This window comes from Ahaetulla prasina, chromosome 1 (genome assembly GCF_028640845.1).
Source record: "Ahaetulla prasina isolate Xishuangbanna chromosome 1, ASM2864084v1, whole genome shotgun sequence".
NCBI classification, from domain to species: Eukaryota; Metazoa; Chordata; class Lepidosauria; order Squamata; family Colubridae; genus Ahaetulla; species Ahaetulla prasina.
The window spans coordinates 258,914,056-258,941,740 of record NC_080539.1 but is presented as its reverse complement, the minus strand read 5'-3'; the positions used below and the strand labels follow the sequence as shown (position 1 = coordinate 258,941,740).

The window sequence follows — 27,685 nt, the reverse complement described above, 5'->3', positions numbered from 1 at the left end:
AACCAAACATGATATATCACACTAATTAACTCAGAATTCTCACTTAAGACACAAATGACCAAGCTAAAATTATTGCATTTTAGGTGCTATTTTGCAAAGATCTAGCTTTCTTGAGAAGTTTAGAATGTGAGGAAATGTGGAAGGAAATAAGACAACCAGCATTATACACCCATTGATATATCAGTAGAAGGGTCAGGTTTGGTACAGATCATCTGGGCCAGTTTTATGTAAGTGGCCATTAAGTATTAATTCTGACTTGGTGAATCTAATCACCGATCAGTCAATGAAGACAGCATGGTGGTTTGCAAAAGAGATTGATGACAATGCAGAGAAACAAACAAAAAATAGACTTTAGCTATAGGAAATCATAAACTTGTCTCACACTAGTTGTACACTAGTTATAAGGAGAAATTTTCTGACAGTGAGAGCAATCTCACTCTTTTTTTTTTTGGTGCATAAGTGCACAAAAGTGCCTACCGTTCCTGTCCTATTGTTTTCTTTCGTTATATATGCTTGTATATAACGTTGTGACAAAAATAAAAATAAAATCAACCATTGGAACAGCTTGCCTTCAGAAGTTGTGGGAGTTTCATTTCTGGAAGCTTTCAAGAAGAGACTGGACTGTCATGTGTCAGAAATAGTGTAGGGTCTTCTGCTTGGGTGGGAGGTTGGACTAGATGACCTACAAGGTCCCTTCCAACTCTGTTAATCTGTAATACCATGCTTACAATTTTTACTCTGCTTGATGCTTCATTTTTCAAGTATCAAGTTTTTCTCTCCAATTTTTAATCTTCTCAGTCTTGTGTAAATTGCAGTGTCCCAAGATTCTCTACATCTGGTACCCGAGTATAAAAATGGACTAGATGATCATTTAAATGCTGAAATGGATTAGATGTCCAAAGTAAGGTTGATGGCAATTCAGCTCTATCTTTTGAAGATCCCCAAAGCCACAGCACCTCTCACCAAAAGTTTCAGAGACATCATCTCTAAACATTGTTCAGCCATTCTTTTCTGGCAGGGCTTCAAACTTGGTAATTGCATAAGAGACAGCCATTCCCAAACCAACATTTCCTCTGAATTCATAGTACTAAAAAAATTCGATACTACAATAGTAACTTTTATCTTGATTGTAGTAATTAGTTTAAATGCAATTAACCAGACTTGTTTCTCTAACCACAGGTCACAATGCTGATGATAATTAAATGGAGTTATTTATTTAGAGACACCTACTCATAGCCAGCTTGCTAGAAGACATCTATCTTGAGATTTTAATTATGCAGTGGCTGTATTAATTTATTGTTTGCTGCAGTGTTCCCCTTGCACAGTGTAGTGGAGTATAGTTCACCCAGGTTTCATAAATCAAAAGTTTATTAAAGCCAGTGCATGTATTTGGACAGAGAAATATTATCCAACTAAATAAGTCAATAGTGAACTGAACTTCTTAGCATACAAAAGACATATATACCAGTAGTTTCATAAAGACTAATACAGTAATAATAGCAATTATTGTTCTCTAGGCCAGTATGTCATTCTTCTGAAATATGGAAGAGAATCCTACTGCAATGAGTGGCTGAAGAAAGTTCTTCTAATCTCATTTTCTGTCATAGTATCCCCTTCTTTCCCAAAATGCTAAGCTGTTTTTTGGTGGGGATTTTTTTGGCATCTAGGTTCTTGTGAGAAATTAGTTAATTGTTGTATTTCATGATGGTTAAGTAAATCATCATTTAGTGCAAGATGTACACTCAGCCATGAACAGTTTTCTGTGTTTCTCTTGTAGGAGCATCTTCATTCGTCAACTGGTCTGTTTGGGGATTTTTCCTGACAGAAAGAGTATTTTTCCACCAATTGAGTATTTTCCCTCTAAATATTATTATTCTGTGATTCTCAAGAGAAGTTCAAGCCTTATAACATCTCATCCTTGGGTGGTGAATGGTGCAGTTTTGCTTATAAAAGGAGTTATTCAGAGAAGCCGTTTGCTATTAATCATACAAAAGTCATCTTTTCAAAATGTTCTTTTCTGAAGTACTCTTATTCATAGTTCATGTCATATGGTTACCCCCACAACCCAGAATTTTCTATTTTATTCCATTCCACTCTACTCTATTCCCCCATTCTTTTCCTGTTTCCCACACTAACAGGTGGGCAGAATTTCATGCTTGCTGATTTTGCTCGGTATTCAGTAGATTGGTTCCCACTCCCCTTAATAAAAACCTGCCATTTCCACTATCTTTTTTTTGTATGAATAGAATATATAAGTACTTTTTTTATACTGGAACAAAGCAATGCCAGTGCAAATTAGTATTTTCTCTTTTTAAAAATATGCACTACACAAGAAATGAGTCACTGTTTCTCAGGAATACTTTCTGTTCCATCCTATTTCCATTCATCTTAGAAGGAAAAAGGCAAATGTCCAAACACCAAGTAATACAGGGTGCAGGCAACCATTTGCTGACAATAATCTGAAACTGCTCCCTATAAACAATCAGTGATGAGCCTATCAAGAGGTCATCACAAGCATTATAGTAATGTGGACTAGTGGTGGGTTGCTTCCAGTTCACCCTGGTTTGGGAGAACTGGTAGCTGGGGCTGCAGGAGGCTCCGCCCACCTGCCCAGCATCATCAAAAATGCTCTGCGCATGCGCAGAAGCGCCTTACACTCCTGATAGCGAACTGGTAGCGCCGGGATTTGAAACCCACTACTTATCCGGACACATTCTGAGTTCACAATACATTCCGCATGCAGCCCCTGGGAGGGGCATTCCTAGTCTTTATGCATTCTATCAGGATTGGCAAATGTCCTGAATGAGGCTCGAAATCAGCCCTCCCAGAACACAGTAAATCAGTTAACTAGAGATGAGCAAAGCTGAAGGACAAATGTATTTGTGGTCATTTGATAGAGTATCAAAGATATTTTGGGCTCCTTGAAAGTAAAGCTGTAGAATTTGGTTCTGACTGGATGAACGTATTTTTCCTAGGTGGTGGATTGCATGTCATGGGATGTTGGCTTAGAAGGAAGTCTCTGCATAAGAGATCCTAGCATGCATAGAAAACTTGGAGTGTGCTTCTGATAAAATTGGAATTAGTTGCACTTGTGGCACTCTGGCCAAAATAAATGCTAAAACAGAGTGATGTGTAATTTGCCATATGCTGGAGATTATATTCATAGCTTCCAATTTACATAATAGGATTTATAATGTGACATATTTTAATCCAATACTTTTATTTATTTATTTATTTATTTATTTATTTGTCATAACAATATATACAAGCGTTACATAAAAGGTTATAAATATATGAACGTATATATGAGGAGAAATGAGGTACTAAAAACGTGTATATACATAGGGAAAGAAACAGTAGGACAGGAACGGTAGGCACGTTTGTGCTCTTATGCACGCCCCTTTAGAGTCCTCTTAGGAAAGTGGTGAGGTCAACCGTGGACAGTTTTTGAGTGAAACCTTTGGGGTTATGAGAAGAAACCACAGAGTCAGGTAATGCATTCCAAGTATATACAATTCTGTTACAGAAATCGTGTTTTCTGCAATCTAAACTGGAACGGTTGACATTGAGTTTGAATCTGTTTGTAGCTCTTGTGATATTGTTATTGAAACTAAAAAAGTCATTGACAGGAAGGACATTACAACGGATGATTTTATATGCTAAACCCAGATCCAGTCGAAGGCGACGAAGTCCCAAGTTTTCTAGACCCAAGATATCAAGTCTGGTGGAATAAGGTATTTTATTAGTTTCAGAGGAATGGAGAATTCTTCTCGTAAAATACCTTTGGACACGCTCAACTGTGTTGATGTCAGATATATGGTAAGGGTTCCAGACAGGAGAGCAGTAATCAAGAATTGGCCTAACAAATGTTTTATATGCTCTGGTCAGTAGCATGGTGTTTTTTGAAAAGAAGCTACGTAAAATTAAGTTGACAACTCTTAGAGCCTTCTTAGCTATGTAGTTGCAGTGGGCTTTGGAACTTAAATCGTTAGATGTAAAAACTCCAAGGTCTTTGACAGGGTGGGGGCCATCTGCGAGGCAATGTCCATCAAGCATGTACTTTGTGATTGGGTTCTTTCTTCCAATGTGCAAGACTGAGCATTTACTGGTTGAAATTTGTAGTTGCCAAATTTTAGACCAGGCAGATAGATGATCAAGGTCCTTTTGAATTGTGGATGCATTGTCAGTGGTGTTGAAAAGTTTGACATCATCAGCAAAGAGAACACAGTTACTTGAAATATCAATACAAAGATCATTTATATATATTATAAAGAGAGTAGGTCCAAGAACGCTGCCTTGAGGAACACCACTCTTGACAGGAACAGGATTTGAAAGAGCATTACCAATTTTAACTATTTGTTGTCTGTTTGACAAAAAAGCAGATATCCAGTGGTGTAAGGGTCCTGAAATGCCATAGGATTTTAATTTTAGGAGAAGTTTATCATGTACTACTGAGTCAAAAGCTTTGCAGAAGTCTATGTATATTGCATCTATTGATTTACCTAGATCAAGATTAGTAGTCCATAGGTTTTTACAGTAGAGAAGTTGTAGATTGCATGATAATTTTTCCTGAAGCCAAATTGTTTATTTGAGAGAAGGTTGTGCATTTCTAAGTGTAAGGTAATGGATTGGTTGATGATGGATTCCATAACCTTGCAGGCGACGCAACATAGGGAGATAGGTCTATAATTATCAACTAAGCTGGGGTCGCCTTTTTTGAAAACTGGAATGACTGTGGCTAGCGACCAGAGACTGGGAAGGGAACTGGTTCTAAAGGCTATATTAAAGATTATACTTAGGGTTCTGCTAGATTACTAGAGAGTTTTTTAAAAGTAAGCACAAAGACCATCAGGTCCAATGGATAGAGATGGCTTCAATTTACTTAGAGCTTTACCAACATTTTCTTCTGTAAAATCAACAATTGTTAAGTTGTCATGCTCATTGATTGTACAAATTTGGAATGTTGGATGAGTGCCATCACTGTTGACAAAAACTGATGCAAAGAATTTATTAAAGAGGTTTGCTCTAGATTCTTCAGCATTGTATTCATTGCCATCAGGATCTTTTAGAGGTGGCATGCGTCTAGAGTTTTTAAGCTTGTTGTTGACAAAATTATAGAAGGCACGATTGAATTTGTGCAGAAGATCCTCTTCTTGCTTGGTGTGGTAATTTGTGCATTCAGTTTTTATTTGGTTGCATATAGTTCTGTAGCGTTTTTAAAATTAGCTACATAGCCCTTTTGTTTCTTTTCCAGAGGATCTTTTTAGATTGAAGCTTTTTTATTGATATGGGTAGTTTGCTTTTCCTAATCTTGATGGTAGTTAGTGGTACATATAGTTCGATGACTCTGTTGATTTCGAGTAGAAAAACTCTATAGTGGTCTTCAGCAGTTATACAGGTTGAGAACAGATTTTGCCAGTCTAGAAATGAAAGATCATTGTTTATAGAGTCATAATTGGCTTTTTTGAAGTTGTAAATGGGAATGCTATTGATATGATGGTTAAAGTCACAACGTATATTAAGATGGAAGTCAATCATGCAATGATCACTGTTGGAAAAGGGTTCTCTTATTTGTAGTCCATAAATGGTATTGTTATTGTTGCAGAAGATGAGGTCAAGGCAGTTGTTTAGTCTTGTATTATTGGTTACAAGTTGTTCAAGACCTAGGTTAGTAACAGCGTTGTATATTGTTGTGTGGATTGGATCAGTTGTACTTTCGTTAGTTATCCAGTTGATACATTTCATGTTGCTTCTCAGAGAATTTTATGAATGCTATTTTGATGTTCCAAAATGCCATTGTTATCTTGGAAACAGCACGGCCTGCCTTTTGCTTAGTACTTTCCGCTCAGTTGTATATCTGCCCCCAAAATAATAAATTGCAAACCAGAGGACCTGGTCCTCTCAAAGGGAAAATGATATTTCAAAGATGTTTTATAACAAAGTGATAGTCACAAAACATTCTCTAAGTAAGAAAAACATATAAAATATTATTTTAAGACTGTTGCTGGGTTCCCACATTGCCCTACATCAAGCTTTACAGAACTCAACTTGACTCACTACTGAAGTTTATGTAAGAAGCTCAAACTGCACTACAGTCAGCAGGATATGTGAATCCAGTATGTAGCAAAACAACAACTACAAAAGCTTAGCCATTGGCCACATTGTCTGACAATTGAATTGTCTGACAATTCTGGGAGTTCTAATCTCAATACAATTAAATAATGCTGGATTTTCAATAAAATCTGTTTGAAATTAAACTGAAATGGTGATTGGGCTGCATAAATTCCAACAAAAGTAGACAACAATAAATCATACTTGTTTGCTAAGATCTAGTGGCCTTCTAAATTTTTGCTGTTCAGATCTGGTACTTATAGCCGTAGTAGAGCCAAGACAAGTATAGTATAAGCTTGTCTTGTAAAGTGCTTTCGAATCTTCCTAAACTAGACTTGCTATATTTTTCTTAAGATTTTGAAAGTTTTCATGAGGATGTGCTCCGGCTATAGAAATACTTCTATAAATTGGGATCTAGGCTGCCAAAGTCCTTGTAGAAATGTTTCCAAGAATCAGTTCTATTTTTATTTATTTATTTATTTTATTTATTTGATTTTTATACCGCCCTTCTCCCGAAGGACTCAGGGCGGTGTACAGGCAGAATAAAACAACAATACAAAATACAATTAAAATACAATTTAAAAAACTTATTTAAATTAGCCTGAAAATTTAAAAAATTTACCTTACACTAAAAAACCCCATTTAAAATTAATAAAATTTGACATTTAAAATTCAATTCAAGCCAGCCCCGCGCGAATAAAAAGGTGTGTCTTCAGTTCGCGGCGGAAAGTCCGAAGGTCAGGTATTTGGCGTAAGCCTGGGGGAAGCTCGTTCCAGAGTGTGGGAGCCCCCACAGAGAAGGACCTTCCCCTGGGGGCCGCCAGCCGACATTGTTTGGCGGACGGCACCCTGAGAAGTCCCTCTCTGTGAGAGCGTACGGGTCGGTGGGAGGCATGTGGTAACAGCAGGCGGTCCCGTAAGTACCCAGGCCCTAAGCCATGGAGCGCTTTAAAGGTCGTAACCAACACCTTAAAGTGCACTCGAAAGGCCACAGGTAGCCAGTGCAGTCTGCGCAGGAGCGGTGTTACATGGGAGCTACGCGTAGCTCCCTCTATCACCCGCGCAGCTGCATTCTGGACTAACTGAAGCCTCCGAGTGCACTTCAGGGGGAGCCCCATGTAGAGAGCATTACAATAATCCAAGCGAGAGGTAACGAGCGCATGAGTGACTGTGCACAAGGCATCCCGATCAAGGAAGGGGCGCAACTGCCGAACCAGGCGGACCTGGTGGAAGGCCCTCCTGGAGACGGCCGTCAAATGATCTTCAAACGACAGCCGATCATCCAGGAGGACACCTAAGTTGCGCACCCTGTCCTTTGGGGCCAATAACTCGCCTCCAACAGTCAACTGCGGCTGCAGTTGACTGAATCGAGATGCCGGCATCCACAGCCACTCCGTCTTGGAGGGATTAAGCTTGAGCCTGTTTCTCCCCATCCAGACCCGTACGGCTTCCAAACACCGGGACAGCACTTCAACAACTTCATTGGGGTGGCCCGGGGTGGAAAAGTACAGCTGGGTGTCATCAGCGTACTGTTGGTATCTCACCCCGAAGCCACTGATGATCTCACCCAACGGCTTCATGTAGATGTTGAACAGCAGGGGCGAGAGAATCGACCCCTGCGGGACCCCACAAGTGAGGCACCTCGCGGCCGACCTCTGCCCCCCTGTCAACACCGTCTGCGACCGGTCGGAGAGATAGGAGGAGAACCACCGATACACGGTGCCTCCCACTCCCAATCCCCCCAACCGGCGCAGCAAGATACCATGGTCGATGGTATCAAAAGCCGCTGAGAGGTCTAATAGGACCAGGGCAGAGGAATACCCCCTGTCCCTGGCCCGCCAGAGATCATCCACCAATGCGACCAAAGCTGTCTCCGTGCTGTATCCGGGTCGAAAGCCGGACTGGAACGGGTCTAGATAGACGGCTTCATCCAGGTATTGGGGTAGCTGTCTGGCCACAGCACTCTCTACAACCTTCGCAACGAAGCGAAGGTTGGAGACTGGACGATAGTTACCCAAAATAGCTGGGTCCAGGGAGGGCTTCTTGAGGAGGGGTCTCACCACCGCCTCTTTCAAGGCGGCAGGGAAAACCCCTTCCAGCAAAGAAGCGTTGATAATCCTCTGGAGCCAGCCTCGTGTCACCTCCTGAGTGGCCAGTACCAGCCAGGAAGGACACGGGTCCAGTAAACATGTCGTGGCGTGAAGCCTCCCCAACAACCTGTCCACGTCCTCGGGAGCCACAGGGTCAAACTCATCCCAAACCGGCTCAACAAGACGTGTCTCCTCTCCCTCGCTTGGATCATCCCAATTTCGGTCCAGACCGTCCCGGAGCTGAGCGATTTTATCGTATAGATAACCACTAAACTCCTCGGCTCGTCCCTGCAAAGGGTCATCCCGCACCTCCTGATGAAGGAGGGAGCGGGTCACCCGAAACAGGGCGGCCGGGCGGTTATCTGCCGACGCAATGAGGGTGGAGGCGTAAGAACGCCTCGCCTCCCTCATTGCCACTAGGTAGGTCCTAGAATAGGACCTAACTAGTGTCCGATCAGCTTCGGAACGACTGGACCTCCAGGTGCTCTCTAGGCGTCTTCTCCGGCGTTTCATCTCCCTCAGCCCCTCGGAGAACCAAGGGGCCGGACGAGATCTGCGCCGGGTCAGAGGCCGCAAAGGCGCGACACGGTCCAAGGCCCCAGCCGCGGCCTGTTCCCAGGCCACGACTAGTTCCTCAGTCGTGCCGTGGGCCAGATCCTCAGGGAATGGCCCAAGCTCCGTCAGGAACCTCTCAGGGTCCATCAGGCGCCTGGGACGAAACCAACGTATAGGTTCCGTCTCCCTGCGATGGTGAGTGGCGGTTCGGAAGTCTAGGCGAAGGAGAAAATGATCGGACCATGACATTGGTTCTGTTACTAAATCATCTAATTCCAGATCATTTAACCACTGTCCAGAGATATAAATCAGATCCAGTGTGCCTCCCCCCGTGTGCGTAGGACCATCATTTACTCGAATCAGGTCCAAGGCCGTCATGGAAGCCTGGAACTCCCGAGCTGCCGTCGATGACAAGCCGACTGATGGCAGGTTGAAATCCCCCATGACTACAAGTCTGGGGGTCTCAACCGCCACCATGGCAAGTACCTCCAACAGCTCAGGCAGGGCTGTGGTCACGCAGCAAGGAGCCAGGTACGCGATCAACAAGCCCAACTGATTCCTATGGCCCCACCGCACATAGAGGGATTCACAGCCGGCAATCTGAGGAACAGTGGCCTCCCTCGGCTCTAGATCTTCCTTAATAACAACCGCCACCCCCCCACCCCTACCTTGGGCCCTCGGCTGATGAAATGCTCGGAAACCTGGAGGGCACAGCTCAACAAGGGGAACCCCCCCCTCTGGACCCAACCAGGTCTCCGTAATGCCCATCAGGTCCGCGGACTCCCCCTGAATAAGGTCGCAAATCAGGGGAGCTTTATTAGCCACGGACCGGGCATTACACAACATCAGCTGAAGATCCAAGCTCTGAGGATCATGGCCGCCCGAGGAACGGGTAGGGACTGAGGGGCCGGAGCACGTGATCACTTTCAGACATCGAACACGTGCTCCCAACTCTCGATACGGCCCCCCCCTCCGCCATATCTGCCTCTCCCACTTACCGTACAGATCGAACATCCCTCTAATCCTGGAACCGAGCCCTCCCCCCCTGCCTTCAGACCAGATGGAGTAGTGCCGCGAACAAGCACAGGGGCTGGATCCCTCCCCGACGGGTTCTCTCCCCCACCCGTCAAATCCCTCCCCCCCACCCTCCCCTTAAAATTCCCCTTAAAAAATCTATTAAAACAATTAATTAAAAAACCCCTGAGTCTCCTATTTTTGGCATGCCATCTCTCGGGGTTCCAAAACCCGTCCTCAAGATGGGCCCTCGATAGTGTAGAGGGCCAAACCCGCGAGAGAGGGGAATCTTGCAGGGCAAGAAGGTCAGCCGCTGTAAATGTCCGCATGATGAGAGTCCGGCAAGCAGACCCATCCTGGACCTGTCAAGATGGAAATTGACACACCAGTAATCCAGGTGGAAGACAGACGAGATAGTTCTTGGGCGGTGGATGAAAAACCGCCATGATTAAGTCAGAGCACCAACCCCTCCTATCCCGAGGGGTGGACTATGGACGAGGGGAAGGGGGGGAAAGGATGAAGTCCTACAATAGTCAAGCTAGGATTGTCCAGGACCAACCTCAGTTCACCCAACTGGGGCCAAAGATCTTCAGTAGGTCCCCTTGCAGCCAGCCCTTAGGCGTCCTCTAAGATGATAGAAAAGGCGCCCACATGGCCCGTGATCGTCCTTCAAGATTGACAAAGAGGCCGAAGCACGTGCCTAATGGGCCAGCTGCTCCACCGACGAGACGCCTCTCTCCCAAGATCCGGGGGGGGGGCAAAGGACTCACAAAAGCCCCCACAGACGGCCATAGACGCCCTCAAGTTGATAGGGAGGGCGTCCCCTAGGCCCGTAGATAACCTTCAGAGTGGCAGAGAAGGTGACCATCGGGCCTCTTCATGGCCGCTGAGCCAGGCCACCAGCTGGAGTAGGCCACTCACCCGCCGGGCCTGCTGGGTCATGCCACCGCCGGACCCAGCCGTCCACCGACAGGCTAGGCCCCCGCCAGACCGGTCCAGCCAGGCCGCCGCCACCGCCGCCCCTGCTGACAGCACCGCCACCGCCGCCGCCGGCGGGGGGAGAGAGCTCCAAGGCTCCTCCCGGAGCTCCTCCCGGAGCAACGCCAGGCCAGGCCGCTACCGCCACCGAAAACTCAGCCGCCGCCGCCGCCGTTGGAAAAGGCCGGGCTGCCCCCACCACCGACACCGCAGACAAGGGGCGAAGAGGAGAGGGCTCTAAAGCCCATCCTAGGGCAGAGCCGAGCCCGGCCGCCGCTGCCGCCACCGGAAAACCGACTGCCGCCGCCGCCGCCGCTGGAGAAGGCCAGGCCACTGCCGCTACCGCCGTCGGCCATATCACCACCGGAGGGAGGGAAAGTGCTCCGGGACTCCTTCTAAAGGAACCCGGAGGCGCCTCGCTTCCATCCGCCCATCCTCCGAACCCTCGCACTGTCCTCTACCCGGGCGGGGGGTCAAAGCTGTCAAAAAGACCCCCCCGACCCGGTCGGGTCCAATATAGGCCCGTCGCCACAACAGCTGTTCAGCGGCGCGGCGCCATCTTGGACATGTGCAGAAAAACTGGATACATGTTTCCATTTCATTACAAAAAGTTTTATAACATAGTGATAATAAACTTATTTATATATGATAATGAATATAGCATCCATTTAAATAACATTTATCATCTTGTGATTTTAAAGCCAGTGTAGTTCAGATATTAATACTACCTGATGATCCTGTTTTGGGGCCAAGCAATACATCAAGTTATAATTGTCAACATAAAATATAAATACAAAATGATTTAATTTTTTGTTGATATCTTTTCTTTCTTAAAATGTATTTTGATATTTGGTTGCTAGCCTTATTGTTGCTGCATACAATTGAGGGTGATTTAAAAGACGTTATGTTCAGGTTGTAGGCATACATATTTCTTTCATATCCCGTGTGATAAAATAATTTGTTTTTAAAACACTGCAAAAGTAGGGTAACAGTGAAGGATGATGTCACTTTCAAATAACATTCAGTGTTTTGAAAACAAATTTCCTCTGGAAGACATTTGGAGTACTTTATACAGCCCAACATTTCACATTATTGTTGTTAGTTGCAACACTTTTATTGTTTCTGCTTCTTTGTTTTTTTATTAGAAGTGTTCTTTCTCCCTTTAGCAAGCAGCTCTGTCTGATTTAATTAAATACAGTAGACTGAGTTTTTATATCACACACAATATAGTGTCAGTGGTGAAATGTAAAATTTGTTACTACCGGTTCTGTGGGCGTGGCTTGGTGGTGGTGGTGGTAATGTGACTGGGTGGGCATGGCCAACTTTTTTTTTCTTTTACTTTTAAAAGCATTTTTTCTACAACCTCTTTTAAATGCTTTTAAAAGTTTCTGATGATCCCAGCTGAGCTGCGCGATCATCAGAGGCTTTTTTTTTACTTTTAAAAGCATTTTTTTGGCAGAAGAAAAAATGCTTTTAAAAGTAAAAAAAACACCAAAACCTCTGATGATTGCGTGGCTCAGCTAGGCATGGGCGGGGAGGGATTTTTGCTACTGGTTCTCTTCAGGTGGGATGCGAAAGTAACCTAAGACCCTAACAGGCAGGCCTGTGTCCAGGCCTGTGTCTGTAGGCCCTAGAGACATCTTTGGTCAAGCAAATAAAAAGGCTTGTCAGCTGTAACGGAGAATATACCCATGTACCACCCAGAAATGTGCTAAGCTCGGATAACCACATCCTGCTGTTCTGCAGAAATTGTACTTTGCAATAATGGTAAACATGTTTATGTGACCCCCTGATATACTATCGGTTCCCCATTTCTGTTATTCCTGGAATTATACCCATATATGGAATGTAACATGCTGAGACAATGTATTTGCAGCTTGCACGTAGCAATAAGGTATATAAAGCCTTGCTGGAAAGCCCCTAATTCGTTCAGACTTACAGCCTTGTTCTGTACTTGAACCTGCGCAAATATAATAAACCCTTCCTTCCCAGAGGAGCTGGCTTGTGTCTTGTCTTTTCTACAACAGCTTCATGGCGACCGCGGCAGGACACTAAGCGAGACGACATCTCGTTGAGGGCAGCCCGACCCCTCGGGCCCACCCAGGGGTCACTCCTGAACATTCTCCAGGCGCCACGGGGGTCCTTCCTCCAGGAGACAACAGTGACACCACGGCGGGATCAACGTTGCTGACGGCTAGTCCAAGAACTCTTGCGGGAAGGAACGGTGGTCTGAACCGAATCCTGGCCAGGACGTGTGTGTGAAGACGCCGCAGGCGAGTATATGTAAACTGTTTGTGTACCTGTCTCAGTTGAAGACAGAAGAGGGGGCCCGATCACCCCCCTGGACTCGGGACGGCTGTCCTAACGAAGTCCGGTTAAGCTGTGTGGGTGGTTAAGCCAACGCGGTTTCCGCTTAGCGACCATTGGAACGTCCGGCGCTACGGGCCGTTGGCAGTGTTGTTAGGATGGGTGGAGGTAGTAGCACGCCAAGCACCCCCTTGGCTTGCATGCTGAAAGGGTTCGAGAAATATTTCAACAAAACACAGTACAAGGTTCCCTACCCCCCGGTGACCAGAGAACGCCTGAGCTACCTGTGCCAAAAACAGTGGCCTCACCTGGGGACTGGGTGGCCAACAGAGGGCTCCTTTAAATGCCAGACTATCGGTGACCTCTGGAACCTGATAGCGGCCAATGAGGAAAAATATCCAAACCAGTTCCCATACATCGACCAGTGGTCTAATGCAGTGGACGAACAGGCCGATGACCTATTGCAGTGTCAGGCTGAGATGGTCCGGTTATGTGTAGCCCGCCCGCGGGGAAAAGGGAAAGGAAAAAGGGGGGATGTAGTCACTAAGCGAGTGAAGGATGCGAAAGTATCCGAATCAAAAGTATCAGATACCAAAAAGCAGATATTGGCCCAGGAGGAGGAAACTATCCTGAGACCCCCGCCATATGCACCCCCGCCGCACCCAGGAGCGCCACCCCCACCTCAGCCGCAGGCAGGGGATGGAGATGACCAGGCCGAGGGAGCCGATGGGGGTGAGCCAGTGGTTCGCCCAAAAGCGAAAAAGCAGTCAAAGAGGGGAAGACCACCAAAGTCAGAAAGGGTGGAAGAGGACTCGGAAGTGGAAAGCGAGGAAGAAGGAGCAGCGGCTACAGCAGTAGGGGTAACAACCAGGGCAGCAGCCGCCAAGGCAGAGGCGGCAGCCGCTGCAGCCCAGGATGAGTTTGTGGCACCGTTAAGGCAAATGGATCAGCAAGTAGTGAATCCCCAGGGAGTAGTTGAGTACCGACCGTGTTTTCAGTACGTTCCTTTCTCGACAACTGACCTTCTGAATTGGAAACAGCATTATGGGCCATTGTCCAGTAAACCGACGGAAATGGCTGACCTGTTTCAAACTATTATGCAAACCCATAATCCCAATTGGCAGGATGTGCAGCAGTTGTTGAATGCACTGTTGACACCTGAGGAAAGGGAAAAGTGGAAAGCAGCGGTTAGGGCATGTATAAGGGAACGATTCCCTAATATGGCGGACGTGGGACCGGAACTGGCGGTTCGGGCCCCTGAACGGGATCCGGGATGGGATCCCAAAGAGGCAAATCAAATGACGCGGTTGAGAGAGTACCAAAACCTGACTGTGGAAGCGTTGAGAAGGGCAGGGAAGCCTCCGGTCAACATGTCTAAGCCTTCCTTGATCATGCAGAAGGCAGATGAGAGCCCAGAAGGCTTTCTGCAACGGCTGATCGAGGCTTATGAGCTGTATACACAGGTTGACCCAAGGCAACCGGAGAATGTGCGCATGCTTAACGAAAGGTTTATAGCGCAGAGTTATGATGACATCAGGAAGAAGCTGCAAAAGCTAGAGGGAGCTCTAGGGAAGAATACTACTGAATTGTTGGAAGTGGCTAGGAAAGTGTATGTGAATAGGGACAAGGTGGAGAAGAAAGAAAGGGATGCTCGGATGCATAAGAAAACGGAATTGTTAGCGGTGGCGCTGCAAGGAGGACGGACCCTGGGTCCGAACCAATGTGCGCATTGTGGAGCAGAAGGGCATTGGCAAAGAGAATGCCCACGACGGTTATTGCCAGGTCGCAGAATGAGAGGATACAGGCCTGGGTTTAGGCAAACCGGAAGAGGCAGAGGTGAGATGGGAAGAGGAGGTTATGTCCCAGTACCACCACCCCGATCCCCTCCGAGGGGAAGAGGGTTTGGTAGCCGAGGAGTCAGGGGCTCAAGAGGTAGAGCGTATGGAAGTACGGAGGCTGTGGAAGAGATTGGTCTAGTTGGAACAGGATGGTCGGACTGACGGGGACCAGGCTTGGAGCAGGCCCCGCCTGAGCCATTGGTTACTATGAATATTGGGGGCCAACAGACAACCTTCCTAGTAGACACCGGTGCGGGGAGATCCGTAGTGAATAATCTGATCACTGCACCAGGGATACACCAAATAAGGGTACAAGGAGTGTCGGGCCAAGTAGTGGAAAGGCAGATCCTTCAGCCAGTAACATGCACATATAAAGGATCAAAACTCCAACATGAGTTCCTCTACATACCTGAATGCCCTATCCCGTTACTGGGCAGGGATATGCTTAACAAATTGGGGGCCACCATATCTTTCAATGAGGGAAAACAAAGCATCACTGTCAGCCATGATCCTGACTCCGTATGGAGGCTAATGGTGGCGCAGGTTGCAGAGGACAGGAAATGGGAGGAGTTTGACGTGCCAGAGCTGTGGGCTGAAGATAACCCTCCTGGGTTTGCCGCTCACCATCCGCCAGTGATCGTGGAAGTGAAACCATACGCCACACCAGTACACATCAGACAAAGGCCATGTTCGCGTGAAGCGATTACCGCCATTTACGAAATTATCCAGAAGTTCCTGAAGGCAGGTATCTTGGTCCCTATCCAGTCACCCTGGAACACCCCGATCTTACCCATAAGGAAACCGGATGGGGTCTCCTTTAGGCCGGTACAGGATCTTAGGATTATTAATGACGTCACAGTGACGATCCATCCGGCTGTCCCGAACCCATACACATTACTAAGCCTGATCCCGCCTAAAGCCAAGTGGTTTTCGGTCATAGATCTAAAAGATGCGTTTTTCACGATCCCAATACACCCCGTGAGCCAGCCGTTGTTTGCATTTGAGTGGGAAAACCCGACCACGGGAACTAAACTACAATACACCTGGACACGCCTACCCCAAGGGTTCAAGAACTCGCCCACCCTGTTCGGAACGGCACTAGGAAGGGATTTACAATATTATGTACCTAGACAAAAGGGAGATACAGTGTTACAATACGTGGACGATGTGCTGGTTACTGGGCAGACTGAGGACCTATGCTGGGAAAACACCAAAGCCTTGTTTGTTCTCTTGGTAGAGTGTGGATATAGGGCATCGAGAAACAAGGCTCAGTTAGTAAAGCAACGGGTGAGGTATTTAGGCTACGACATTGAACAAGGAAAAAGGTCGTTAGGCCCTGAACGGAAGGAGGCAGTATTGGCTATAGCAGAACCCACGACAAGGAGACAGTTGCGAGGCTTTCTAGGGCTAGCAGGCTTTTGTAGAATCTGGATCCCCAATTTCGCGTTATTGGCAGCGCCCCTCTATGCTTCTACAAAGGGGGGCAACTCCGATGAGTTTGTCTGGACTGAGGAGCAAAGCAGAGCATTCAAAGAGATAAAGAAGGAATTGACTAGGGCTCCAGCGTTGGCATTGCCAAACCTGGAAAAACCCTTTAACCTTTATGTGGATACAAAACAAAACATAGCCTTAGGTGTTTTGACTCAGCAGTTAGGGGCGTGGCAACGGCCGATTGCGTATCTGTCAAAGCAGCTTGACGGAGTGGCGAAAGGGTGGCCCCATTGTCTGAAAGTCTTAGCAGCCATAGCTGAACTGTTGCAGGATTGTAATAAATTGACATTTTCATGCCCCATTAATGTACACACCCCACATGCGGTCCAATCGGTGTTGGATAACAAAGGACATCTGTGGATCAGTAACCAGAGGCTAGTGAAATACCAGGCCATGATGATAGAAAACCCACACGTCAGACTTCATGTGTCCACGCGTCTCAACCCCGCAACCCTGTTACCAATTGAGACAACCCTGGAACATGACTGTCTGCATGTGTTGGATAATGTATATTCCACCAGACCAGACCTATCAGACATCCCCTTACCAAACGCAAAGTATAACTGGTACACTGACGGGTCCAGTTACATGCATGAGGGCAAAAGAGTAGCAGGATATGCAATAGTTGATGACAGTAGAGTAATAGAAAGTGGACCGCTGGGAAGTAAGAGGAGTGCGCAGGTTGCTGAATTGTGGGCTCTGATACGAGCTCTGAACAGGGCGGAGGACGAAACGTTGAACGTGTGGACAGATAGCAAGTATGCCTTTTTGACGTTGCACGCCCATGGGGCAGTGTATAAGGAAAGAGGGTTTAGAGATTCGGCAGGCAAATTCATTCAACATGGACACCTGATTCAGTATCTCATTGATGCCGTGAAGAAACCCAAGAGAGTGTCAGTGATGCATTGCAAGGGACACCAACGTGGTGATGATAGGGTGGCCCTTGGAAATAGGGCAGCTGATTTGGAGGCGCGGGCTGCGGCCCTTAGGGATGATGTCACCCCAGACCTGTCCATTCTTATAGCCCAGGATTTAAGTGTTATCCCACCCACTATTAAGCCCTCATACTCCCAGGCGGAATGTGCAAAGGCAGTAAACGACCTAAAAGCTGACCTCAAGGACGGCTGGTATACCTTAGGTGATGGCAGAATATATGTGCCAGCCTCAGCGGCCTGGCCCCTAGTACAATTGTCTCATGAAACTACCCATATGGGAAAGACCGCTCTTGAAACTGCGCTAGGCAGAGACTATTATATTGATGGGTTAGCTGGTATTGTAGCAAGGGTAACAACTCAATGTGAAGTATGTGCTAAAGTAAATCCTAGACAAGGTCCTATAATCCCTCTGGGAACAATTCCCCAGTCGTATTTCCCCATGGATTCCATCATGATAGACTTCACCGATATGCCTAGATGTTTAATCGCAATTGTTTAAAGTATACCTGTGGCACCTTACAGTGGGAACGGAGCTATATGCTAGAAAAGAAATACCTCTGTCATAGCAAAGGAGAATGTTATGATCGGGACACATATAGCTTTTGCCCCTATTGGTCCTGTGTCATTATGTGGTCCGGAGATCCGCCAGCAGGAAACCAGAAATGTAAATTAGAAACAGGAGTCGCTACTAGCGATTGCCTAAGGAACAGATGCAACCCTGTTAAGCTTATTTGTACCCCAACAATGACCTGGGAAGGTTTGTATGGGTTAGGTATATATGGAAAGGGTGCAGATCCCCATGTAACACTTAAATGGAGGATCACACGCCGTGTTCAAAAACTATATGATACCAAGGGATTGTTTTGGTCTTTTTATTTGGAAATGGAAAAACTAAACATACCAGAAATCCCACAATATGTCACCAACTCCTTTGTCAAGTTAGCTGAAGATATCGCTCATACCTTAAATGTGTCTAATTGTTTTGTTTGCGGAGGAACTAACATGGGAGAAAAATGGCCATGGGAAGCCCAGGAATTAAATTATACTACTGTCCTGGATATGGACAAAAAAGGGAACCTTACTTACACCAGGGGGAAAGACGGGGATTGGACGCTCACCACCAACTTAGTAGGGCATGTATGCTATAGAAGGCAGCCCCTTCAAGGGTGTAAGGAGGTGGGAAACCTCATATGCACTGGAAAGTGGGAAAGTGGGATATGGTGGTCAGGTGACAACGCATCGGATGGACTGGAAGAACAAGCATTGTTTGGTGTCAAGGGAATGGCAGGGTTCTTAGCCGACCCAGACAACCAGACTCTGGGGTGGTTAGCACCTGACGGACTATACTGGATCTGTGGAAAGATGGCATACAGCTACCTCCCTGGTAACTGGTGTGGGGCATGCGTCCTAGGTATCATTAGGCCAGGGTTCTTTCTTCTCCCATTAAAGACCAGGCAGGTTCTGGGCGTACCTGTATATGATGAGGTGGGCAATCAGAAAAGACGAAAGAGACATGTAGATACCTCCTTGATATCGCAAGTCAATGTTGGAGGTAATCAACACAGGTGGGGTACGGAGGAATGGCCTGCTGAACGAATCATACAGGTCTATGGACCTGCCTCATGGGCAGAAGATGGCATGTTTGGCTATCGGACCCCAGTGTACCTCCTAAACCGATTGATTCGATTACAGGCAGTGGTGGAGATTATAACTAATGAGACTGTAAAAGGCCTCACTCAACTAGCCAGAGAAAGTGTGAAGTCACGGACCTACATAATGCAAAACAGGTTAGCCTTGGACTACCTCCTAGCAAAAGAAGGGGGAGTGTGTGGAAAGTTCAACCTGACCAATTGCTGTATTGAAATAGATGAAAGTGGTAAAGTCATCAAGGAAATCACAGACAAAATGGTAAAAATAGCTCATGTACCAATGCAGACATGGAGGGGTCTCAATTTAAAGGACATGTTCTCAGGATGGTGGCCCAAACTCCCTGGATTGCAAGCAATCATGGCCCTCATAGGCATCATTGCGGCCGGATGTGTCCTAATACCTTGTGTGTTACCTATCTTTGTGCGCACTATATCTAATAGCTTGTCTCTGTTAGCTGAAAGGAAGGCCATGGCCCAGGTTATGGCTATGTGGCAAATGGGGAATCTGGCTTCCGAGGAATCTGATTCAGGATATGTTACTCTTCTGCCTTGAGATGAGTAACAAAGGGGGGAATAAGGTGGGATGCGAAAGTAACCTGAGACCCTAACAGGCAGGCCTGTGTCCAGGCCTGTGTCTGTAGGCCCTAGAGACATCTTTGGTCAAGCAAATAAAAAGGCTTGTCAGCTGTAACAGAGAAGACGCTTGCTCAACAGACCATATACCCATGTACCACCCAGAAATGTGCTAAGCTCGGATAACCACATCCTGCTGTTCTGCAGAAATTGTACTTTGCAATAATGGTAAACATGTTTATGTGACCCCCTGATATACTATCGGTTCCCCATTTCTGTTATTCCTGGAATTATACCCATATATGGAATGTAACATGCTGAGACAATGTATTTGCAGCTTGCACGTAGCAATAAGGTATATAAAGCCTTGCTGGAAAGCCCCTAATTCGTTCAGACTTACAGCCTTGTTCTGTACTTGAACCTGCGCAAATATAATAAACCCTTCCTTCCCAGAGGAGCTGGCTTGTGTCTTGTCTTTTCTACAACACTCTGAACCACCCGCTGCCATTGCTACTGGATTGGGCGATATGGCCTGAACCGGGAGCATTTCACCCTGGTCTGGGTCTTGTAGGTTAGTGCCGTGGTTGTATGTCAAGATTTATGATATCGTGCATTATATGAAACTAAATGATTGAGTGCAATATGTAGATCAGGCCATTGAGATACAACCAATGATACCTACTTAATAAGACTCAGCCAAGACAAAGTAAAATACCTAGGAGTAAAACTTTGGGTGGGGGGAAGTGGGCAATTTTGGTTGGCAATTTTGTATATCAAAACATGGATAGTATAAAAGAAAAACATCTTTGACCAATTGCCATCTTTTTCTCTAGGATGAAATTCCACTGATGCCATTGCCTTTGGAAGACTATGAAGGACTGATACCAGTAAGTTATAGAGCTGCTACTTTGGTTTAGAAGCCATTAAAAGTAGTTTTAAAAGTGGATCTAAGGAACAATTTTATTCTAATCTCAAACAGAGATCTAATTCTTTATTTGTATATTTATTTATTCATACCCTGCCTTTATTATTATCACAAATAATTCAAGGTGGCAAATATATTCAACATACCTTCCTCCTCCTGTTGTCTCTCCAACAAGAAATCTGAGAGAGTGACTGGACTGGAGATTGTTTGTATCTCAGATTGCACTTAAAAAAAATTGTAGTTATGATAGGGATCAGTCCAAGATTTTCCAATGCAATTATTTTGGCTTCATTTCTATTCCTTAAAAGGAATAGAAATTACTCAATTAGAATTCCTGTGTCATTTAATTCAATTCCCTGCAAGGCAGGGGTGGGATCCTACTGGTTTAACAACCAGTTCGCTAAGTGCGCCAAGCCAGGATACTCCTTCTGGAAAGCAAAACTATGCTGTCCTCATGAGGTATCAGCCTTCTGTCAGAAGTAGAACAGTGCGGAGTCTGGATTGTCTGAAGTGGCTGTGCAGGTTCAGGGACAGGATATAAACCTCTCTAATTGGCACAGGGGAGTTTTATACATACTTAGACATGCACATGCACAAGTGCAGTCCAGTTGGAGCAAACAGACCATCATGAGATCAAACCAAGGGTGATATAAACACACAGAAATAGAAAGAGCTCCTCCCGTATACAAATGAAGCCTGGCAGAAGGAATCAGTCTTCCTCCCGCTTCCTCTTTCAAGGGAAGACATTCAAGGTAGAATGTATACAATACTCCCTCACATATCATATAATGAAAGTTACATGGCAGACAATAAACAACAGAAGTCTCAGCATTTAACTTACAAAAGATATATAAAACTCACACAACTACAGAAAGAGCTAATATCTTGATACCTGGCACAATCAAATCTGCATCCAACCATTTACAGTGAATTAACTATCTCAGGCCATGTATTTGTGTGTATATGTGCATTGGGAAACACAGAGCAGGTGGCCTATTCTCCACTTTGGGACATGTGAATGGAAGAGTCAAGGGATGGGGCCCTAGAATGGAGCTATAGCCAACATTCTGGACCACTGCAACTGTCTCTCCTATACGGATGCACAAGGACATTTTTCAGGATTTTTTTTTTTGTCTCTATAGACACAGGCCTGATCAGATATAATTTCAAATTCTTTCTTTGTTTTGCCATCTCCCCCACCCCCCAATTATTTTGCTTGGATTTTGTCCTGCTATTGTGCTACCATCAGAATCTGGATCATCTTTACATAATTTATTTCCAAAGGTCTATTGGGTGGAAAAGAATAAAAAGACATAGAGCTAAGAGAATCCATCTGGATTTGTTAATGGTTAGTATGTTCAGACATTATTGTCTGCTACAACAATTGTGTTAGAGAACCTGCAGCAGTCTGAATACTCTCTTTACCTGGACCTTGAATGGCTGTACATTCCATCTTAAAGATAGGTGTCAACGCAGTCAGAAATCACAATAGTCATAGCTTCAGGCAGTGATTAATTCTTCTTTCTCAAGTTTCTGCTGTATTGAAATTAAAGCTTCTCACTGGATGTTGCCTGTCCTGTATAAATACCTTGATTAAAGAAGATTAAAGAACCAATTTAGTTTTACAATACCATCAACATTGGATAGATATCCAGAATCACTCACATAATTTTATGGGGCACCGATATATTATCTTCCAGCTGGAACATACTCTCATTTGATAATCCATGTTTCCATTTTTTCCATACCAAGAAAACTCCCTTAAGATATTGAGGGATATTCCCCAATATCCATGCAATGCATTTGATTGATAGCACCAAGAGTTTCTCAGATAGTTTTCATCTAGATTTATCACTGCATCCTTTGGAATTCCTTTTTAAAAAAAATTCAAATCCATTTATTTCTTCTACAGTAAAGAGAATTAGCTCAAGATACTATGACCCAAGGGAAACAGATAAAAAAATACTTCCCTAATTTTTCATTAAAAAAAACAACCCATCATAAACTTTCTAAATGTCAAGATATTCCTTAAAATAATTATTTTCTGTTTTAAAGAAATCAGTAAACCATTGTACAGTGTTGCTATAAAAACTACGCAAATGTAGTTGTCAGCAGGAATCAAGCTGGGCTTTTTAGTTTGATATTCCTTATAGCCTTTAAAAAGGGCTGAAAAAATTCAGCATCAATGTAAAAAAAATCTAACCTTTCTCCAAAGAGTACTTTATCATCAAATGAAGGAAATTCTAATTCTACAAAGATTTTTTAAATTACTTATATACAGTGACAATATCTTAGTTGATAATACCTGAACATACTAATAAAAATCAAGAGAATGTTCATTTTTTTGACATTTTGCAAAGAAATCCTATGTAGCAAGCATTCTATTACATTTTTTGTCAAAAAGAATAGCTGTCAGACAAAATTGTCACTCTTATGTACAATTTCTGGATCTTTGAATGCTGTATATTATCCATAATATCTTCATTTCTTCTTTAGCAGTTCGTCTTCTATCAGAAGGAGAGCTTTTTTTGATAAACAAGAAAATCCACTGAATGTCAAAAGGTTATGGTACGCTGAATGTTCTGTTTCAATAAATATAGCATCATTGTCAAAGAACTCAATTATTTTTTCGATTTTTAAAAATAAAACAAATAGTATCAGAATGATCTTTATCATTTCCTCAGGGATATCTATGTATTGGATGTTTGAATAAAAAAAAAGATATGAGGAACATGCAGAGGTTCAATTAATCTATTCAAAGTTTCATTAAACATTTTGAATAATCGTGTCAGTTTATTTGACATGCATTGATATTTTATTTTGCATTTAGAAAGAGGAATTAATTGTTAGGAATGCAGGCAGGGGTTCGAAATCTGCAAAATGGAAGGGGCACAAAGGACGTTTGCATCTTTTGTATATGCATGTGTGTAATTCTGCCCACCATTTTACAGGTTTTGGCTTCCCCTTCTCCTAAATACCCTCCCCAGTAAGAATGCTTAGTGAAGAAAATATGAATGGGAGGAATGTAAGGCTCACGGTTGGGATACAACATCACTTCAGGGGTGAAATGCTCCCAGTTCAGACTGGATCAGCCAATCCGGTAGTGATGGCGGTGGGTAGTTCAGAGAACCATTAGCAAAAATTCCTCCCGCCCATGCCCAGCTGAGCCATGCGATCGTCAGAGCCTTTTTTTTTTTTTTTTACTTTTAACAGCATTTTTCTACAACCTCTTCAGCCGAAGAGGTTGTAAAAAATGCTTTTAAAAGGCTCTGAAGTTCCCAGCTGAACTGCACAATCGTCAGAGGTGTTTTTTTTACTTTTAAAAGCATTTTTTACAACCTCTTCAGCCGAAGAAGTTGTAAAAAAATGCTTTTAAAAGTAAAAAAAGAAGCTCGCGCGCCACAGCTGATCAGCCCTCCACGCACTGTTCTACTCACCGCATGCCTCTTTTTGCCGTGCACTGCATGCATGCACCTCGCATTTGGTGTATGGTGCGCACTGCGTATGCACGCGAAGCATGCATGCGCAGCCAGCGAACTGGTGGTAAACCGGTTCAGATTTCACCACTGCATCACTTGGTTGTTTAGAACATTCATTGTCTTTGTGAAAAGAGCTTCCTCATGTAAAGGAAGAAATTAACAATATAGTGAAACAAGACTGATGGAAGGATGGATTATTTAAACACATTGGTGGAGGAGAAAATGTATGGCTCTCCAGGGACATTTCTAGCAGCCTCTTGAAAAAAGTTGAGAGCTTTAATAAAGGAAATGCATTTGAAAAGGTGACAGTTAGAAATATTTGATAAATGCTTCAGATCGGGAGACCAGTAATATACACATCTGGGGTAAGTGGAAATATCTCAAGGGGATGGGTGAGAAACTGCAGATAGAAATGACTTTTCTGACATCAGAAATCAGACTTATTTAAAAGTCATGATCCTTTGAGAGTTATTCCATGGAAACTCTTTAGGATTTGAATGAGAATGCATATTGTATTGATGTATTAGATATTTTTATTATATAAAATGTAACCAGTTATGGATATGTGTATTCAAATTGTTTGATTAGATATTATCTTCTTCTAGAATAATTCCATTGTCCTTTCATATATATTTTTTAGTTTCTTCCTTGTATTGGTCATCATTCTGTGCCTACTTTGTTTGCTGAATTTTCACAGGGCTGTTTTCATATACCACCTGAAAAGTTATTGTTTGGTTGATAAACTTTATTTATTTATTTTGAGTTTAGAAATCTCAGCTCTTGGCTGATTTTTTTGTTTTTGTTTACATTTATACCCCGCCCTTCTCCGAAGACTCAGGGCGGCTTACAGTGTATAAGGCAATAGTCTCATTCTATTTGTATATTTTTACAAAGTCAACTTATTGCCCCCCCAACAATCTGGGTCCTCATTTTACCTACCTTATAAAGGATGGAAGGCTGAGTCAACCTTGGGCCGGGCTCGAACCTGCAGTAATTGCAGGCTACTGTGTTCTTAATAACAGGCTTTACCAGCATGAGCTAAACCGGCCCTTCAAGATTTCAAGCTACTCCTTCAGATTATAGGAAATGCTCTTTGGTTGCATTCACACTTATTTATTTGAGAAAAGAAAAATAATCACTATAAAAACTCCAAAGATTAAAAAAATGGAGAAATGTTTTTATTTCTTTCAAAATGAAAATTCATAATCGATGTAAATTTTCTTAATAATGTAAATAATTCTAGCGATATAATGAAGGGAAACATAAGGAAATATTACACTGTATAAACCCCAATTTAAAAAGAGGAAGAAAATAGCTACAAATAATTTAATAAATAATACACAGAAGTGTTTAATAAGCTAAATAGGTACAAATAATATGAGAAAGTAGAGGTTAGAGGAGTACAAACTTAGGAAAAAAATCTTAAAATTGTAGAAAGTAACAACAATATGGATTGTAGATGCAACATATTGTGTTCTTTCTTTACAGAAATGCAAAAATAAAAATCCATAGTTCTTCAGATTGTCAATAAGTCACATAAGAATGCAGTTTTGAAGAAAATATTTTTCCAAAGAAGCATTAAACTGACACATATGCTAAATAGCTTGAATGCAGTATAGTCATCTCTTTGTTGAGTGTTGGGGCAAATATGGATTTTCTGCAGCAAGATATGAGCGAAAAATCTCTCATAATTAAATCTCATTGGCTAGATTCATGCATCATGCTAAGTCATGGAGTAATTTGTCATTGCCTTGGAGTAGAGATATGAAATTTCCAGATATTCTAGAGCCAATTTAGGTAAATAGGTAAATATACCTTATGTTTATTAAAGTGTAATTTAGTGAGACAGTAATTATGTTTACTAATTAAATCTGCTTTAACATGTTTTAAATCATAGTTCTTCTTCTTTCCCAGTTGTTTTCAAAGTTTTTACATCTCTATCCTAGGACAGGGGTTCCCAACCCCCAGTCTGTGGAATGGCATAGGGCTACAACATGCCAGAATTGATGAGTCGAATCATGTGATCAAAACAAAAGAATTAGGAAAGTATATTGGGGACTGAATTCTAGAGGGAAGATGCTTTCCATTGTTATTTATTTAAAAGTGGTGTGTATGTGTGTGTGTGTGTGTGTGTGTGTGTGTATGTTTTCATAGGTTTTCACAGGTATAGGTATGTAGGTCTTGGCGTATTTGGGTCTTTTCCCGTGTAAGGTTGAGAGTATCTTGGCGACGTTTTGACGAGGTCTCATTCATCATCTTCAGGCTGGTGCTTACGGCTTCATGATTGTGCGAGCAAAAGCACGAAGCCATAAGCGCCAGCCTGAAGATGATGAGTGAGACTTTGTCGAAACGTCACCAAGATACTTTCAACCCTACACGGGAAAAGACCCGAATACTAATTTGGGGACTACCCATCTTCCCTACAGAGGGACTTATCTACTTATTATATATGTGAATGTATGCATAATATATCATACATACATAGTAAATCCCTGGGGGTTAATCTGCATATTAGTTTAATATATTATTATTAATATTGTTTTCTTCTATGAGACAAGGGAAGCTTGTTATTGATTTTCAACTAGTTGATTGTTTTTCTCTGACCAGTTCCCTAGGAAATGGGACTTTGTCCTAGTTTGTGATGATCACAGGATGAACATTGAGAAGGCTCGTAAGAAAAAGAAGTTTCTGGAAGAACTGCACAGGAAAGGGTTCATTATCAAGGTAAGACTGAGATCTCTTCCCTCCCTAAAGCTGACACCACATTGCTGGATATAGAGCTGACATGTTGATTTGGAGCTTTTTTTTGCTCAGGATTGGAGTTGATGTCAGGTAGCTCAGTCTGATAATACAACAAGCTCACACTTCAATAGAGGGGATGTGATCTGTCTAACTGGCCTTTTATCAAGCATAGTTGTAATATTTTTGCACCAATTCATGAGCATGAGAATTGAAGATTCTCCTAGACTGTCTTATAAATTTTGGTACCATTTATTTTTCTATGAAATTCTTAGGCAATTAGGGACCAAAAGCTCTTTTATGGAGTTCATGCACCAAGTGGAATCTTTCGAAAATACCAGTGGCTTCTGAATAATCCTGATAATGAATCAGAGCATCTGTTTCCAGAGCAATTAGATTACCAACAGTCAGCAGTCACTTCAACAAGGTAAGGTATCCATCCATCCGGTGTGTACAGTTTGTGCTCAAGTGAAGCGGCTGTCCATGCGATTAATAAGTCATGAGGTTATAAATTAATGGGAAAATTGTTTTGAAGAAAATGTTTGGATTGACACAGAGACTATTGCTTAGTTTAACTGAGAACTTTTAACTGTAGTTGAGGGGTGAGGATCAGTTGGGAGTGACTTTCTAAGCCATTTCAAAACTGCAGAGATATCAATGCTATTCATTTAAAGATAATATTAACTAATAGAGAGTTTTTGCGCTTACTAGATAGTACAGGGAAACTACTGAGCAGCTATGCTGATTACTGTGTAGAACAGAGGTCCCAGTGGGGGGAGGGAGGAGAGGGGATGGTTCTGTGTGAGTAGCAGGCATGTGTGCGTGCAACTCCATTTGCACAAGTGAGGGCACGTGCCTGCTGCTCCCGCAAGTGGAGCTTTGCAAGTGCACCCACCCATCTGCCACTCATGCAAATGGAGCTGCACCGAGGTGAAATCCAGCAGGTTGACAGATTCTGGAGAACCAGTAGTGGAAATTTTGAGTAGTTAGGAGAACCGGCA

The 27,685-nt window shown here is 43.7% G+C and overlaps 1 protein-coding gene across 2 annotated transcripts in view; it reads left to right on the top strand.

Annotated features, from left to right (window-relative positions):
* Positions 1 to 27,685, top strand: part of ANO9 (anoctamin 9) — an 86,100-nt gene that overhangs the window by 11,588 nt on the left and 46,827 nt on the right. The window contains exons 2-5 of one of the 2 annotated variants that reach the window (XM_058156391.1): positions 20,375 to 20,428; positions 22,963 to 23,034; positions 26,553 to 26,669; positions 26,960 to 27,111. In XM_058156391.1, the coding sequence (XP_058012374.1) occupies positions 23,032 to 23,034; positions 26,553 to 26,669; positions 26,960 to 27,111 (272 nt within the window). In that variant the 5' untranslated portion in view covers positions 20,375 to 20,428; positions 22,963 to 23,031. The remainder of the gene's footprint in view (positions 1 to 20,374; positions 20,429 to 22,962; positions 23,035 to 26,552; positions 26,670 to 26,959; positions 27,112 to 27,685) is intronic. The other variant, XM_058156382.1, reaches the window with a different exon arrangement.